Below are 19,591 nucleotides of genomic sequence, written 5' to 3'. Positions count from 1 at the left end.
TTTAACTCTATATTCCAATGGTTCTCCTTTTTTTTGGTTTGTTATGTTGATTCTTGGAAAATTACTTTCAGGAGACCACAGATATGAGCATGAGGATTTTCGTTAAATCCATAATAAAATGGTAAGGAAAAAATGAAAAATATGGATTGGTGCAAGCCTATTTGTTGGGTCTTATAACAACCCATGACTATCTATTGTTTAGACATTCATGCTTTCTGTGGACAGTTGACCTGTTCCTCTTTTAGTTTACCAATGCAGTTCTGTGTATACACAAACATTTTATGTCCAGGATTCTACATATGTTGGCATTACAGAAATGCAAAGTGGTGGTGGTGTCTCAAATTGCCTCCTCCTTGGTTTCTCTGGAACTATCTTCACTTGCTGACTTATTGCATTCATGGATACATGAGGATCTTTGGGGTTTTTTTTTGTTTGCCTATTATGTATGTAGTCATTATCAATTTGTTTCTGAATTTGATCACATGACTTTTTTCCTTCTTTCTTTTTCTTTCTTTCTTTCTTTCTTTTTTTAAGCTACTTGGTAATGAACTGTGAAAGTGGACATCCTAACTCCCAAGAAGAGACATCAGAGGTTTGGGTTTTCACAAGGATCATCTGTGCAAACTCATACATTGCATCCCCTGGGAGCACCTTCCCAAAGTAGTCTGTGCATAGGCTCTCCATTGTGTGTGCAGCTTGGCTCACAACCTTAGTGACTTTTCTAGTTTCTGTGTTCAAATGCCTGATGAGAAGCAATTTAAAAAGGGAAGGATTTTCATTTTAAAAAAATAAATTTAATTTATTTTTTATGTATTTGGGCGTTTTGCCTACTGGAGGTCTGTGCACCATATGAGAGTGCTCCCTGCCCTCAGAGGCCTGAGGAGAGTGTCAGATCCTCTAAAACTGGACTTAAGTATAGTTGTGAGACATTATGAAGGTGCTGGGAACTGAACCAGGATCCTTTGGAATAGCAGCTAGTGCTCTTAACCACTAAGCCAGTTTCCCATTTCCTATATTTCTTTCCAACTCGCTGTTTTTGTTTGTATACATTGCAAACTTCAGCACTTAAACAAAATCCAGTTATTGAAAACATTAGCTTTTCTTTTTACTGTGCTTTGTGTGTGTGTGTGTGTGTGTGTGTGTGTGTGTGTGTGTGTGTGTGATGTTACATTCTGATTTCACTTTGAAATTTTCACTCATGAAATTGAAAGGAAATAACTCATTGTTTCCCCTAATTGTGTGAGAAAAAATACAAGGGTCTACTAGAAAGCTATGATGGTGTAAAGAGCAGAAAAAAGCAGAAATAAGATTTATTACTTGGCTATGAATATGTTAAGATGAAAGAATTATGTGCATATGTAATACCAAAGACATATTAAGTATCCTTACCATATAAAACTTTTGAAAGACTGATGTGTATATATAAAATGAAAGTAGAAAGGATATCACCTAGAAGAAGAAAGAAGATTAGAAAAGAGGAAGGAAATGGGAGAAGCTCTTGGGTGTATTTTCAAAGTATAGAATACAATAGAATGACAATGATGCTATATAACTGTCACTTTGTATGCTAATTATTTATTAATAGTAAAATATTAAATCTTATGGAAAATGGAAAATTTTTTCAAATTGAGCTAGTGTCTTTTTAAAACATTTTAGTATAAGCCTGAAATACACAATTTATAATGGATTCACATATTCATGAGACCAGGTAAATTAGTGTCTATGGTCTCATTCATATTTCAGATAATTGGATGATGAAAGTTTATACATTAAAAATGTTCAGAAAATATTTTGTTTCCCTGGCATGTTTAAAAAGCAGACATATAACACATTCCTATCTGTTGATAGTGGAGTATCTGAAGCACAGGAAAGTGGTCTCAAACTAGTCCTGTTCTTACTGAGTTTTGTTACATTTTTAAAAATCTCCTCCCTTCTTGCAGTGAGCAGCCTGAGTGGGTGTGATGGAAGGAAACAGGACCCAGCTGACTGAGTTTGTTCTCAGAGGAATAACAGATCGTCCAGAGCTGCAAGTTCCCCTCTTCCTGGTGTTCTTCTTCATCTATGTCACCACCATGGTGGGCAACCTTGGCTTAATCTTTCTCATCTGGAAGGATCCCCACCTTCACACTCCCATGTATCTTTTCCTTGGAAATTTAGCCTTTACTGATGCCTGTTCTTCATCCTCTGTGACTCCAAAGATACTTATGAAATTTTTAAATAAGAATGACATGATATCCCTAGGTGAGTGTTTCTGCCAATTTTATTTTTTTTGTACAAGTGCAACTGCAGAATGTCTCCTCCTGGTAGCAATGGCCTATGACCGCTATGTAGCCATATGCAACCCTCTGCTCTATCTAGTGGTGATGTCCAACAGACTGTGTGTTCAGTTCATAAGTGTGTCATATCTAATTGGACTTCTACATTCCATGCTTCATGTAGGATTGTTATTTAGGTTAACGTTTTGTAGTTCCAATATAATAGATCATTTCTACTGTGATGTCTTGCCACTTTATACAATTTCTTGCACTGACCCATCCATTAATGCATTGATCATTTTCATTTTTGCTATTTTTATACAAGTGAGTACTTTTATTAGCATTATAGTTTCTTATATACGTGTGCTCTTTGCCATCCTGAAAACAAAGTCCGAGAAGGGTAGACGCAAAGCCTTCTCCACCTGCAGTGCCCATCTGGCATCCGTCTCTTTGTTCTATGGCACCCTCTTTGTCATATACGTGCTCTCTGGATCTGACAAAGACAATTACCAGGGAAAAATGTATTCATTGTTCTACACTGTTATCATTCCTCTGCTAAACCCCTTTATATACAGCCTAAGAAATAAAGAAGTTTTAGATGCTTTGAGAAAACTCACAAAATGATGACTATTTTATGAAAACTTAAGGTGTTTTCTATGACCAGATTCTCTGTTAAGTTTGTCATAATATTTGACCCTGTATTTGCACATAATAGGGATTTTGTTTTACATAATGTTAAGTAAGGCAATAAAATGTAGACTAAGAAGCTTGTATTATTATTATTATTATTATTATTATAAAATAGTAAAGCCTTTCAAGAAAGGTAGAGTATAAATTGTTTTTGAATTCACCCTCGAAGAACATAAATTGTCCACAAATTACTGTCTTCATATAATTAATTAATTCTTATTTTCCTAATAGATGTGTTTGTATATTATTGAAACAAAACTCCAAATGTATGGATTCAGTTTCTGTTTTTCATTTATTATTTTTTGTTTTATAAATGTATGCATTACACATGATCATAAGTATCACCCACTGTCCCTTCCCATCCTCCCAAACACCTGCTGATTCTCTTCTTACTGTCCAACAGTGCCCCGCCCTACTTTCATGTCTGTTTATTCAGGCATCCTCCACTCCTGTATGTTCATAATCCCAATGACCATGTTGAATACAGAACGTAGTGTTTCACAGAAACCCCTCTTCTTCCTCTGGCCTTTACATTTCCTCTTCCACTCTCCATCATGTTTCTTAGGCCTGTTATAGTTGTCCCATTAAGGACTGCAGACTCTAGAGTTGTTTATTTTCAGCATGTTGGCCTGTTTTTTAAAAAATGTTTTTTGAAAATTTCATGTCTGAGTACAGTATTTACACCATTTCTACTCACCGTCTTCATTATCCAATTTTTTCTGTCACCTCCATCCTCTCACATTCAAAAGCCCTCTTTTGAGTCTCGGCATTAACCATTGTCTTCCACAATAAGAAGCTTCCATGACCAAGGCTGAAAGCTGCACTAGTCAGTGGCTAGTAATACACCCGTTTAGAAAGTAGTTTGACCTCTGTCCATCTAGCACAATAAGAAGTAGCAAATCCAACCCCACAGGGCTTGTGACCACCCTATCCAGGTGCTTTCGGTCATGTTCACAGTACCAGGATTGCATCCCTTCCTTGGAGTTGGTATAAGATCCAACCAGTAAGCCACTGATTAGCCTCTAGCAGTTGTGATGACACTAAATCAGTGGACACCAGTTGCTTGACAGGTGTCAGGGACATTGATGAGTGTTCTCCCCCTGCAGCCTCAATAGCACCTTCTAGGACTCTGAGGGCTAGGGCTACTCAGCAGGGAGAGAGCTTCTAGCTTGTCTCCAGTCTGTTGTCTCTCTGTTCTGGGTCAAGTGTCTTCAGTACTAGAGTCTTACCATGTACTTCTGGTCGGCACATAAGAGAAAATGCAACAACTTCACTCTGGGATCTACTGGTCCCTCCACTGTTAACTCATGGAGAATTATCCTGCACTTGACAATGATATTTTTCTTTAAACACCCATGGATTCCAGTATCAGCATTGACCAGCAAGTCAAAGTACCTCGGTTCAAATTTCTTTTATTATAACTATCTATATAGTTAATATTTTAACTAGCTCTCAAAGTAGTAGTTTTCCTTATTTACTCAACTAAAACCTGTTGTTTCAAATCTTCTTAATTGTTTCTATCAGATTTCCTGACATGTGATTACATAAATTGTACATGATAGGGATAGTTTTATTTAACACATCACACTGTATTTTATGGATTCTGAAAACCAATACTAGCAGGAACCCTGAATATTCCACTCTAAATATCAATATCAGACATCAGAACGTTTTCACTTTTCTTCATTTGACAATGGTTGACATTGACTTTGGTAAACACTATTTGCCTTACATTGCAATTTTCTGTAAGTCTTTTAATCTTTAGTTTTCTGAAAGTTTTATATATAAATAAATATATATATATACATATATATGTATGTATTGCATTCACCTATCAATACTTCCCCCCCCCCCATTATTCCCTCTGGATACCTTCTTCTTACCTAGTTACCTTAAAGCAGCAGGTTTCTCTATAGCTTTTTCATGCACCCACAGTTTTGGTTTACTCTCCCACAAGATTCACTTTCCCTGTTTCCACATCCCCATCCCCGTTTGAACCTTCACAATCTTGGTATCTCCTATTTTCATATTGTTTGTGTTTTACTGTTCATAGCAAGACTTCACCCCAAATCCCTACATCTTATGGCTCCTCTCTAGCTTTCTGACCTATAAAGATATTCTCTCAACCTTAATCACAAAAATAAAAAAATTTCAAAACTAAGTTCCCCAATGAGGAGTAACACATAGAGTTTACTGTGTGCCTGAGTTACATCACTTACTAATATTTTTAGTTCTCCCCATTTTCATGGAATTTCCATAATTCATTTGGTTTACAGCTCAATTGAAGTGAATTTATATATATATACATATCACATTAATTTTCTACCATAATTTGCTGACTGTCTTGATTGATTATATTTCCCAGATATTATGCACAGAGCAGCAATGATCATGGTTGTTCTGGTATCTGCATCAGAGAGTGTATATTTGTTTATTTGGGTATAAACACAGGGGTGATATAGCTGGGTCTCAGGATATGGTTTATTTGGTTTTTGTTTTGTTTTGCTTTGTTTTGTTTTGTTGTTGTTTTAGCTATTTGGGAAACCTGTGTACTGGCTTCCCTGGTTGTTGTACAAGTTTACAATCTCTCCAAAAGCTCATGATGGCTCTTCATTCTCCATGTCAGATCAGCATTTCTTTTTTAAATTTATTTTTTCTTTTATAATTCCACAAATTTAATACTAAGTAGGCTTCATCCCAAAGATGCAGGGTTAGTTCAACATATGAAAATCTGTCCATGTAATTTACCATATAAAAAACTAAAATAAAAAAAAACCATATGATCATCTCATTAGATGCTGAAAAAGCCTTTGACAAAATTCAACACTCCTTCGTGATAAAGATCTTAGCGAGATCAGGGATACAAGGAGCATATCTATGCATAATAAAAACAAGTTGACATCCAACATCAAATTAAATGGAGAGAAACTCAAAGGAATTCCACTAAAATCAGGAATAAGACCATAAGGCTGTCCACTCTCTCCGTATCTATTCAACATAATACTCAATGTTCTAGCTAGAGCATAAGACAACAAAAGGATATGAGGGGATACAAATGGAAAGGAGGAAGTCAAACTTTTGCTATTTGCAGATGATATTAGAGTATACATAAGTGACCAAAAATATTCTACCAGGGAACACCTACAGCTAATAAACATCTTCAGTGATGTGACTGAATACAAGATTAACTTTAAAAAAAATCAGCAGCCTCTGATGTATAAATGATAAATGGGCTGAGAAAGAAATCAGAGAAACACACCCTTTACAATAGCCACAAATAACATAAAATATCTTAGGGTAACTCTAGCCAAACAAGTGAAAGACATTGTATGATAAGAACTTTAATTCTTTGAAGAAAAATTTGGCGAATATATCAGAAAATGCAAAGATCTCCCATGCTCATGGATTGGTAAGATTAACATAGTAAAAACTGGCAATTTTACCAAAAGCAATCTACAGCTTCAATGCAATCCCCATCAAAATTCCAACATAATTTCTGTACAGACCTCAAAAGAACAATAGTCAACTTTATATGACTAAAACCAAAAACTCAGGATAGTTTAAACAATCCTGTACAAAAAAAGGAACTTCCAGAGGTATCACCATCATTGACTTCAAGCTCTACTATAGAACTGTAGGAATAAAAACATTATGATATTGGTATAAAAGCACACAGGTATATTAGTGGAATCTAATCAAAGACCCTGATATAAATCCACACATCTATGAAGGCCTAATTTTTTTTACAAAGAAGCCAAAAATATACAATGGAAAAAAGAAAGCATCTTCAACAAATCATGCTGGCATAACTGGATGTCAGCATATAGAAGAATACAAATATATCTATATCCATCACCCTACACAAAATTCAAGTCCAAGTGGATCAAAGACCTCACCATAAATCTAGTTACAATGAATCTGATAGAAAAGAAAGTAGCAAGTAGTCTTGAACTCATTGGCATAATAGACAACTTCCTGAATAGAACACCAGTAGCACAGACACTGAGAACAATTATTATATAGAGAACAACATTGATAAATGGGACATCCTGAAACTGAAAAGCTTCTATAAGAAAAAGGACACTGTCAATAAGACAAAATGACAGCCTACAGAATGAGAAAAGATCTTCATGAGCCCCACATCTGAGAGAGGGCTGATCTCCAAAATATATAAAGAGCTGAAGAAACTAGACATCAAAATACCAAACAATCCAATTAAAAAATGGGCTACAGATCTAAATAGAAAATTCCTAACAGAAGAATCTCAAATGGTTGAGATACTTAAAGATTTGTTCAACATCATGGAAATGCAAATCAATATGCTCTGAGATACCATCTGACACTTGTCAAACTAATTAAGATAAAAAAACACTGAAGACAGCTTATGTTGGCGGGGAACACTCTTTCACTGCTGGTAGCAGTACAAACTTGTACAGCCACTCTGGAAATCAGTATGGCAGTTTCTCAGAAATTTGGGAATCAATCTACCTCAAGATCCCAATATACCAATCTTGGATATATACCCAAAGGATGCTCAATCATACCATGAGGACACTTGCTCAACTATGTTTGTAGCAGCATTATTCATAATAGCTAGAACCTGGAAACAACCTAGATGACCCTCAACCAAAAGAACATGGATAAAGAAAATGTGGTACATATTACACAATGGAGTATTAGCTGTAAAAACAATGACATTTTTGGGCAAATGGATATAACTAGAAAAAAATCATCCTGAGTGAGATAACTCAGACCCAGAAAGACAAACATGGTATGTACTCACTCCTAAGTGGATATTAGGTGTAAACTAAAGGAAAACCAAGCTATAATCCACTGCCCCAGAGAGGCTAAGGAACAAGGAGAACCCAAAGAGGGAAGCATGGATTTCCCTGGGATGGGAAAACAGAAGAGATCTCCTGTGCAAACTGGAGGCAGCAGCAGGGTAGAGTGGGAACATGAGGGATCTGGTTAGGAGGGTTGGGGGCAGGACAGAGGGGGAGAGTCATGGAAGGTATATTTTGATGGGGGGTCATTTCAGGGTTAGGGAAAAGCCAGCTGCCAGGGAAACTCCCAGGAACCCACAAGGATGACTCCAGCTAAGACTCCTAGCAATAGTGGAGAGGGTGGCTGAACTTGCCTTCTCCTGTAATCACATTGGTGACTACCCTTATTGTCATTAGAGAGCCTTTATCTAGTAACTGATGAAAGCAGATCCAGAAATCCACAGCGAAGCACTGGAGCAAGCCTCAGGAGTCCTATTGAAGAGAAGGAGGAGGGAGTGTGTGAGCAAGGTGGGTCAAGGTCGTGAAGGAGGAAGCCAAAGGGACAGCTAACTTGAGCTAGTGGGGGAACACATGGTCTAAGGACTGACAGCTACTGAGCCTGCATGGGACTGACCTAGGCTCTCAGCAGGTGTGTGACAGTTGTGTAGTTTGGTCTGTTTGTGGGACTCCTAGCAGTGGGATCAGGAACTGTCCCTTTGTTGAAGCTGGCTATTGAAATATTAAAAATCAAAAAACAAAAAATGTTCATACAAAAAATATGGACTAAAAAGGTGAAATTGGTATAACAATTTTAATATATTGTGTATATATACATACATGCATGCAATAGTGTTTTTGACGAAAGTGGTTTTTTTCTTTTTTTTTTAATTGTATTTTATTTTATTTTACAATACAATTCAGTTCTACATATCAGCCACGGATTCCCTTGTTCTCCCCCCTCCCGCCCTCCTCCCCTTCTCCCCAGCTTATCCCCCATTTCTACCTCCTCCAGGGCAAAGCCTCCCCCAAGGATTGAGTTCAACCTGGTAGACTCAGTCCAGGCAGGCCCAGTCCCCTCCTCCCAGGCCGAGCCAAGCAACCCTGCATAAAACCCAGATTCCAAAAAGCCAACTCATGCAATGAGCACAGGACCTGGTCCCACTGCCTGGATGCCTCCCAAACAGATCAAGACAATCAACTGTCTCAACTATTCAAAGGGCCTGATCCAGTTGGGGGCCCCTCAGCCTTTGGTTCATAGTTCATGTGTTTCCATTCGTTTGGCTATTTGTCCCTGTGCTTTATCCAACCTTGGTCTCAACAATTCTTGCTCATATAAACCCTCCTCTTTCTCGATAATTAAACTCCCGGAGCTCCACCTGGGGCCTAGCCGTGGATCTTTGCATCCACTTCCCTCAGTCATTGGACCGGGTTTCTAGCAAGACAATTAAGGTGTTTGGCCATCCCATCACCAGAGTAGGTCAGTTCTGGCTGTCTCTTGACCATTGCCAGCAGTCTATTGCGGGGGTATCTTGTGGATTTCTGTGGGCCTCTCTAGCACTTTGCTTCTTCCTGTTCTCTTGTGGTCTTCATTTACCATGGTCTCCTATTCCTTGTTCTCCCTCTCTGTTCTTGATCCAGCTGGGATCTCCTGCTCCCCCAAGCTCTCTGTCCCTCGACCCTCACCCTTCATTACCCCCACTCATGTCCAGGATGTTCATGTAGATCTCAGCCATTTCTCCATCATTGGGTGATCCCCGTGTCTTTCTTGGGGTCCTGTTTTCCAGGTAGCCTCCCTGGTGATATGAGTAGCAGTCCAGTTATCCTTGTTCCACATCTAGTATCCTCCTATGAGTGAGTACATACCATGTTTGTCTTTCTGAGTCTGGGTTACCTCACTCAGGATGATTTTTTCTAGATCCATCAATTTGCCTGCAAACCTCATGATGTCATTGTTTTTCTCTGCTGAGTAATATTCCATTGTGTATATGTACCACATTTTATTTATCCATTCTTCAGTTGAAGGGCATCTAGGTTGTTTCCAGGTTGTGGCAATTACAAACAATGCTGATATGAACATAGCTGAGCAAGTGCTCTTGTGGTATGATTGTTTTTGACAAAGAAAAATTTGAACAAAAAAAAAAAAACATGAATTTGACGGAGAGTAGAGAGAGGTACATGAGAGTGTTTAGAGGGAAGTTAGGAAAGAGAAAAATATTGTAATTAAATTATACTCTTAAAGATGTTCTATGACTATCTCTAATCTTAAAGTTCTAAAATTGAAAAACATTGCATCCAAATATATTTACATTGTTAAGGATGTTGTCTTACACTTTTGCAACAATTCTACGGGTTGATTGTGACCATTCACATTACATATCCAGAAGCAGCTCATGTTGTTTTTTATGCAAGCCAATAATAACAAACATAATATATTTATATGTATGCATATGACAGCATACCTACATCTACATAAACAAAGCACAGAATATTCCTGACCCATGTGTACTTGGAAAAGCTATAACATATTTTAAAGATGGGTAAACTTTATTGAGAACTGGAAAATTATGGTTGCATCTATTTATGAATACAAAATGATGTTTTTATATGTGCACACAGTACTTCATTATTAGCCATTGTCCCCACATGGGGAAGATGTCCCAAATATCTTCTTATCCCACTGAAACCTTCCCTTAACAACCATTCCTCAGTCTGTCAACTCTCCAGGCTCTGATAACTATATATTCACTCTTTTGTGTATCTCACTGTTTTAGATTCTGCATTTACATGAGACTAGGAAGTACTGGGCCTTCTGGGTTGTATAATTTCATTTGACATATCTTCCAGATTCATCTATGGTTTTCCAAAGGACAGAATTTCCATCTTTTGAATAGTATTCTTTCTGTACGCTCACCTCATTTACTTTGTCAATCCACCCATTAGTGGGCATATAGGACACTTTAATACTGTGAGCATTGTGGAGGATACTGTAATGGACATGAGAGTGCAGACATCCCCTCAGAGCATTGATAGAGTAGGGCTTCCTGTTGTTTTATGGAGCCAGTTCGACCTGTTTGCAACACACATGATTTTGGCTCTAAGATATTGATCAATAACTATTCTTAATCTTAATTTCATTACTAGCAAAGCAAAGTTACTAATGAGTACCTACAATGTTTTCCAAAGATTCAAGTGGGAGACTGAGAGGGAAGTTCTTGTCATTGGTGACACAAAGTAGAGACACATGTAATGGTGATGTGAATTGTACTGGTGGTTGTTTTGCTTATTGATAAATGAAGCTGCACATCTCTTTTGCAAGAGAATTGAGTTTGAGGAGGGCAAAAATGAAATGTGTGCTATTCCCAGGAAATTTAATTTGCCTCAGTTCACAAAGCAACTTTTACACATAGTTCATTCATTGCATCTTTATGTTGACATGTAAGTAATTTAGAGGGAGTAAATGAAGGGGAAATAACAGCATGGGTGATCCATTTTAAAGAAATCACCTCCATTTTTAAGGAGTGAGGTAGCCCAGTCTCAGAAAGATAAATATGGTATGTACTCACTCATAGGAGGATGCTAGATGTGGAACAAGGATGCCTGGAATGCTACTCACAACACCAGTGAGGCTACCTGGAAAACAGGACCCCAAGAAAGACACGGAAAAATGGATGAGAACTACATGAACAGCCTGGACATGAGTGGGAGCAATAAAGGGTGAGGGTCGAGGGAAAGAAAGCAGGAGATCCTAGCTGGATCAAGAAAATAGAGGGAGAACAAGGAATAGGACACCATGGTAAATGAAGACCATATGAGAAAAAGAAGAAACAAAGAGCTAAAGAGGCCCACAGAAATCCACAAAGAAACCCCCACAAAAGACTGCTGGCAGTGATCGAGAGACAGCCGGGACTGACCTACTCTGGTGATGGGATGGCCAAACACCCTAATACTTGGGCCAGAAACCCCATCCAAGGACTGAGGAATCTGGATGCAGACATCCAGGGCTAGACCCCAGGTAGAATGCTGGGAGTCTAATTAAAGAGTAAGAGGAGGGTTTATATGAGCGAGAATTGTTGAAACCAAGGTTGGATAAAGCACAGGGACAAATAACCAAACGAATGGAAACACATGAACAATGAACCAAAGGCTGAGGGGCCCCCAACTGGATCAGGCCCTCTGAATAGGTGAGACAGTTGATTGGCTTGATCTGTTTGGGAGGCATCTAGGCAGTGGTACCAGGTCCTGGTATCGTTGCATGAGTTAGCTGTTTGAAACCTGGGACTTATGCAGGGACGCTTGGCTCAATCTTGGAGAAGGGGACTGGACCTGCCTGGACTGAGTCTATCAGGTCGATCCCAGTCCTCGGGGGAGACCTTGATCTGGAGAAGGTAGGAATGGGGGGTCGGCTGGGGGAAGGGGAGGAGGGCAGGAAGGGAGAGAACAAGGGAATCTGTGGCTATTATGTAGAACTGAATAGTATTGTAAAATAAAATAAAATAAAATAAAATAAAATAAAGAATCTAAAAAAAAAAGAATCAAAGCATAGCAGTTCCACGTGGACTCTTACAAATTTACTTGCTTGAGTAAAATTCTTTGGTATATAAAACCATAGTTGTGAGTCAGCAGGTATTTAGAGAAAGTGAACAAAATAACAAAATATTTCATTTAGCTTTTCAGGACTGTTATATGTCACATTTCTTAGAAAATTTCCTTAAAGATGTTTACACTTTATTTCTATAGAGATATTCACACATCCTTATAAACTTCTTTTGATAAAATAGTGAACTATTAAAGATGAAATGTAATAAAATTTCTCACCAAAATTCTTGTGAAAATAGTTGAAGGCATAGATGCCATGAAGCTTAAATATCCATGAAGATACTTAAGATTCAGGAACAAGAGTGCAGTGACAACTGTCTTTCTCATGTCCCTTTTCTTTAACAAAGCAGATTGTAGGGGGTATTTATTTCTTGTCATCTTTAATCCTATTTTTAAATTCAATACTAAAACTCCCTCAATGCTACCAAAAGCTCCCTATAGGATAAAGCCAATCTTCTGGGCATTGCTTATTATTCAGCCAATTATTACTAACAAGCCTGTTGTACCTGGTCTTACACAGGCTTGCTCACTTTCTAAAACCCAAGTGTTAAAGGTCAGTTATAAATAAATGTTTTCACTTCACTGACATTCTTTAGATATTTTAGATGCAATGGACTAACCATCTCTATCAATCTTCAATCAATAATTTTATTATAATGTTTAAAAAACATTTTACTAACACATATATATCAGTATGGGTATTATAAACCTTTATGATATTTCTCAAGTATTCTCACAGCATTTTCATATTAAACTAGCATTTTCTGGGCTGGAGAGATGGCTCAGCCATTAAAGGCTAGGCTCACAACCAAAAACATAAACTAGCATTTCCTTATTCAGATTCAATCAATGGTGAAATAAATTCTTTCACACCTTCTTCCACTGAGAATAAATTTTATTGAATCATATGATATTTCCAGTATGAATGCATTTCTCACATATAAAATCAACAAATTTAATGTGGCTTACTTTAATCAAATACCAGAAAAATGTTACAGGCAATGAAAACAATGTAAAAACATACAGGTAACAAATTGTTTCAGTCACGCTGATTACAGGTGAGTACTGATAGCATTTTCATGAATACATCTCACTCTTTCAACCCATTCACACCTTTCCATTTGTGTGCACAGTATAATTATATACTGGTAAAAAATTATATGAATGACATATACTTTCATAACAAAATAAATGAAATGTTTTCTAATCTCTTAATTTGAAAATTCATGGGCTTATCATCCCTCATTATAAAGGGTTCTTGAAAAGATTCCTTCACCAAAGCTCAGAGAACATAGCAGGAGAAAGGGAAGATATTTCTAAGAATAAGAACATCAGGGAGTTTGCTGTGAGGCTGTGTCTCCTAGCAATAACAGAAGCAATATCCATGTATTCTCCCCATCATTGGCAGTCAAATGTGAGCTGAGTAAGAATAACTGCAACCAACATGCCAAGCAAGATGCAGAAAAGCCCATGAGACCTCAGCCCTACACAAAAGAGTGTAGGCTACTGAGGTGAGCTGAGAGCAGAGATGTGGTCTCCCCCAGTGAAGAGCATACCAATTGGTTGCCTAGTGCCAAAGGGTTAGCCCTTAAAACACACATACAAGACAGGCACAACCCACACCAGTTGGGAGAACAGGAAAGTGACTGACCTCCCAGCTGAACTTCCCCAACCACCAGACCCTAAGCCCCAAGGCACATTCTATTCCCCTCCTGTAGTCAGAGTTTTCCTGTCTTGACTGTCGAGTACCAAATAACCATTCAGAGAATTAATATTAAATGCAAACACTCAGCCAATAGCTCATGCTTGTTACTAATTAGCTCTTACAACTTATCTCATTTCTATTAATTCATATGCTGCCCTAAGGCTTGTGGATTTTACCTCTAGCCTGTTTTGTATGTCCGACTCATTCTGCATCTGGCTACAGACTTCTCTGACTCAGGTCTTCTCTATCCCAGCGTCCTTAGTTGTGTTGTCCTGCCTGTACTTCCAGCCTGGATACCAGCCAATCAGTTTTTTATTGACAATGAGAGAATTAAAAATTTATAGTGTACAATAATTGCATTTTCCTTTTGTCTAATTAAAAAAAGATTTTAATTTTAACATAGTAAAATTATATACAACAAAAACAGTTAGCAAGTAAGAATCACAGTCTCAACAACCAATCTATTTGCACTTTGCAAACTGAGAAAATATTTATCTATCCTATCTTGTTGAGTCCAAAGTTTTTTGTGTTTTTTTGTTGTTGTTGTTTGTTTGTTTGTTTGTTTTTTTAATTTTGTAATTTAATTTAATTTTACATATCAACTACAAATCCCCAGCCCAACCCCCATTCCCATCTGCTCCAGGGCAAAGACTCCCCAGGGGATTGAGTTCAGCCTAGTAGATTCAGTTCAGGCAGGTCCAGTCCCCTCATCCCAGGCTGAGCCAACTCTCCCTGTATAAGCCCCAGGTTCCAAACAGCCAGCTCATGCAAGGGGACAGGTCCGAGTCCTACTACCTGGATGCCTCCCAAACAGATCAAGCTAATAAACTGTCTCACTTATCCAGAGGGCCTGATACAGTTGGGGGCTCCTCAGCTATTGGTTCCTAGTTCATGTGTCTCCATTCGTTTGGCTAATTGTCACTGTGCTTTGTCCAATCTTGGTCTCTACAATTCTCGCTCCTACAAACCCTCCACTTTCTCGCCAATGGGGCTCCTGGAGCTCCACCTGGGGCCTGGCAATGGATCTCTGCATCCCATTTCCTCAGTCATTGGATGAGGTTTCTAGCATGACAATTAGGGTGTTTGACCATCCTATCACCAGTGTAGGTCAGTTCAGGCTTTCTCTCGACCATTGCTAGTAGTTAGTCTATTGTGGAGGTATCTTTGTGGATTTCTGTGGACCTCTCTAGCACTTTGTTTCTTCCTATTTCCATGGGGGTCTTCATTTATCATGGTCTCTTGTTCCTTGTTCTTCCTCTCTGTTCTTGATCCAGCTGGGATCTCCCACTCCCCTAGGCTCTCTTACCCTCAAAATTTGCCCTTCATTACACCCACTCACATCCATGTTGTTCATGTAGATCTCATCCATTTCTCTGTCATTGGGCGATCACTGTGTCTTTCTTGGGGTCCTGTTTTCTAGGTAACATCCCTGGAAATGTGAGTAGCAGTCTAGTCATCTTTGTTTTACATCTAGTATCCTGCTATGAGTGAATACAAACCATGTTTGTCTTTCTGAGTCTGGGTTACCTCACTCAGGATGATTTATTTCTAGATCCATCCATTTGCCTGCAAACCTCAAGATGTCATTGTTTTTCTCTGCTGAGTAGTATTCCATTGTGTATATGTACCACATGTTATTTACCCATTCTTCAGTTGAAGGGCATCTAAGTTATTTCCAGGTTCTGGCTATTACAAACAATGCTGATATGAACATCGGTGAGCAAGCACTCTTGTGGTATGATTGAACATTCCTTGGGTATATGCCCAAGAGTGGTATAGCTGGATCTTGGGGGATGATTGATTCCCAATTTTCTAAGAAAGTGCCATATTGATTTCCAAAGTGGTTGTACAAGCTTACATTCCCACCAGCAGTGGAGGAGAGTTCCCCTAGCTCCACATCCTCTCCAGCATAAGGTGTCTTCAGTGTTTTTTATCTTAACCATTCTGACAGGTGTAAGTTGGTATCTCAGAGTCATTTAGATTTGCATTTTCCTGATGATTAGGGATGTTGAGCAATTCCTTAAATGTCTTTCAGCCATTTGAGCTTCCTCTGTTGAGAATTCTCTGTTTAGTTCAATAGCCCATTTCTTAATTGGACTGTTAGACATTTTGATGTCTAATTTCTTGAGTTATTTATATATTCTGGATATCAGTCCTTTGTCAGATATGGGGTTGGTGAAGACCTTTTTCCATTCTGTAGGCTGTTGCTTTGCCTTGTTGACCATATCCTTTGCTGTACAAAAGCTTCTCAGGTTCAAGAGGTCGCATTGATTGATTGTTTCTCTCAGTGTCTGTGCTATTGGTGTTATATTTAGGAAGTGATCTCCTATGCCAATGCATTCAAGGAAATGGAAAGATATCCCATGCTCATGGATAGGCAGGATTAACATAGTAAAAATGGCAATCTTACCAAAAGCAATCTCCAGATTCAATGCAATCCCCATCAAAATACCAACACAATTCTTCTCAGACCTGGAAAGAATAATACTTAACTTCATATGGAAAAACAAAAAATCCAGGGTAGCCAAAAAAATCCTGTACAATAAAACAACCTCTGGAGGCATCACGATCCCTGACCTCAAGCTCTACTATAGAGTTACAGTAATAAAAACAACTTGGTACTGGCATAAAAACTGACATGTGGACCAATGGAATCAAATTAAAGACCCTGACATTAATCCTAACACCTATGAACATATAATTTTTGACAAAGAAGCCAAAACTTTACAATGGAAAAAAGAAAGCATCTTCAACAAATGGTGCTGGCACAACTGGATATCAATGTGTAGGAGGCTACAAATAGATCCACATCTGTCAGTGTGCACAAAACTTAAGTCCAAGTGGATCAAAGACCTCAACATAAATCCAGCTACTCTGCACCTGCTAGAAGAGAAAGTAGGAAGTAGTCTTGAGTCCAAAGTTTTATACCTAGTTTGTTTTCTATCATAACTAAGGAAAGCTATAAGTTTAGCTATTTAGTCTTTAACTGCATCAAAGACCCCAGAAAGATGAAACGTTATTTAATGACAAGGACATCGGGCTGTCTGTACAGTCACCAAAAGTTCCTCTGCAGTGTTGAAGCATCCAACTCTGACCTATGGGTCTATCATATCTGACAGACTTTCCTGTAAGCAAGATATTCTGAAAGACTGTCCTACCTTGTCTTAGCAAAGTTTGGCAGTCACCTTTCTTGCATCTTGCTGGTCCAGTTTGGGCAGTATGTTGTCAACAATTGAGGCAAGAGCAGTTTTTTTGTCCAAATGGCTAGCTTTTGCCATAAAGGAAGCAAACTCCATACAGAGGTTTTTCAATGCCATCATCTTCCTTTGAAGTAAATTGGTGTTTCCAGGAGCAGATGTGTCTCACTGTCATGAAAAAACTTAGGTTATTAAGCATACTAAATGCCATATTCTGGAGGTCTTTAAAGTGTTTGGAGATCATATACACATCTAAATGTATTTGTGTTGACCTTGATAACACACCTAACATGAATATAAATTTGACTATTATAGATGACTATTAATCTGTATTTTAATCATATAATACATTTTTAAATGAGCTACATTAAAAACAAAATACTCCAAATAAGAGTAGAAACATACACACAGTATTAACAGAAATAACTTTAGATTTGTATCAATAAAGCAAAATATATAAATATAAAATGTTTAAGATTAATGGGTTTTTTTATTTAAGTAGATTCAATAATCCAATCTTTTATCTCATTATTTCAATATCATATCCCCCTTTTTTGCTTCCAGAAAGAGATCTTTGAATTTAACTCTTTTATCTACCTTTTTTTCTGACTATGACCTATAACAACTTGTGAAAAACCCCCTTAAATGATAACAAACATCCATAACTAATCTTTTGGGAAGGTGGGCATTGTTTTCTTTAGAATGCTTCATGTTGTTTGGGAGTACTGGTATCTTTAGGGAACCTTGAAAAAAAATGGGATAATAATGAAGTCCCTGCTGGAGTAGTCTGTGATGTTGGACAATCTCAGCCAGCAACCTTGAAGTTGTTTTGGATCCAGAATCTTGAGGAGACTGTAACAGACGTATTTTGAAATGCTAGACCACCTGGACCATCCATTTTTATGTGTCTCATCCCCTTATTCTGAAAATACATAAAATTTTAAAGGTAGCATACATATCTGTATTAATACAAGTATTGATTCTGTATTAAGATGATTTTTTTTGTTTTATGTTTGAGTGAGTAAAATACACATTACATGTTTTGTAGTTTTTCTAGGTTTATTTCTTTATGTTATTAGTCAGAATTTTCAAGATGACTTCCTTGATCAAACCTGACTTTCTTTAACCTGGACTAAATCCACAGCCTCTTATTTCCTCTGTCCCATTTTGTGTATCCTAGTCTTTCTGTGTCTAACTGGGAAATCCTCTGACTCCACCCTTCTCCATCCAAGCACCCTTAATTTGGTTGTCCTGCCTATACTTCCTGCCTGACTGTGGTGGTATTGTGTATTCTAATAAATTTATCTGGGGTCAGAGAACAGACAGCCACTAGATACAAAGGCCAGAAAATGGTGGCACTCACACCTTTAATCCTAGCATTCCAGAGATAGAAATCCCTCTGGATCTCTGAGTTCAAGGCCACATTGGAAATAGCCAAGCATGGTGACACACGCCTTTAATCCCAGAAAGCCAGCCTTTAATCCCAGGGAGTGGTGGTAGAAAGCAGAAAGATATATAAGGCATGAGAACCAGAAACTAGGCATTTGGCTGGTTAGGCATTTGGCTGGTTAAGAATTTGGCTGGTTAAGCATGTGGCTGGTTAAGCATTCAGGCTTTTGAGCAGTAATTCAGCTGAGACCCATTCCGGATGAGGATTCAGAGGCCTCCAGTCTGAGGAGACAAGACCAGCTGAGGATCCGGCGAGGTGAGATAGCTGTGGCTTATTCTGTCTCTCTGATCTACCAGCATTGACCCCAATAACTCGCCTCGGGTTTGATTTTGTTAATAAGAACTTTTAAGATTCATGCTACACCTGACTGTGGCCAATCACCTTTTTAAACTATGTGAGCAATACATAGTTACAGTGTAGATTGTTTCAGAACACCCTCCCCATCCCATCTCAACACCAGCAAGGCCACTGGGCCCTGCCCCCAACTTTGGTGGAACTCCACTGCTCTAGTGCAGTCCCCAGCAGCTAGCCAGCAGTGGAGAGACCAGCCTGCAGGCTGCAACACCACTGCCACCACCCATTGGATTCTGTTTGCCCAAGACTCACTCTGCAACCCAACCCCACCCACCTCATCATCCTCCCTATGGCCAGCCCTCCCCTGAAACTCCAGCATACTTCATAGACACTCACACAACCCACAACACTTGAAACAAGCTGCATTGGCGCAAGTACAGCCCACACCAGTCAGAACAACAGGAGGAAAAGCTGGATCCAGTCATCCAACCCCCATGAACCTCAGATGAGACAACCATCCTTCTGCTGCATATATGAAACACATCTCAACATCAAAGACAGACATTACCTCAGAGTAAAGTATAGGCAGACATTTCTCTGGTCCCACACAGCCCTTCAGTCCCACAGCCACTTATAAAATA

The 19,591-nt window shown here is 38.5% G+C and overlaps 1 protein-coding gene across 1 annotated transcript; it reads left to right on the top strand.

The window, feature by feature from the left end:
• The first annotated feature begins 1,958 nt into the window (after positions 1-1,958).
• On the top strand, positions 1,959-2,879 carry LOC114700022 (olfactory receptor 5AC1-like). Its single transcript, XM_028879439.1, has one exon. It carries the CDS (start codon positions 1,962-1,964, stop codon positions 2,877-2,879), a length of 918 nt encoding a protein of 305 aa, XP_028735272.1. The 5' UTR covers positions 1,959-1,961.
• Positions 2,880-19,591: the final 16,712 nt, after the last annotated feature.

This window comes from Peromyscus leucopus, chromosome 12 (genome assembly GCF_004664715.2).
Source record: "Peromyscus leucopus breed LL Stock chromosome 12, UCI_PerLeu_2.1, whole genome shotgun sequence".
Classification (NCBI taxonomy): Eukaryota; Metazoa; Chordata; class Mammalia; order Rodentia; family Cricetidae; genus Peromyscus; species Peromyscus leucopus.
This window is presented reverse-complemented; position numbering and strand designations above follow the sequence as displayed.

Bases quoted from the DNA above. Each gene is read 5' to 3' on its own strand.
- LOC114700022 (XM_028879439.1), top strand. From the start codon at position 1,962: ATGGAAGGAAACAGGACCCAGCTGACTGAGTTTGTTCTCAGAGGAATA.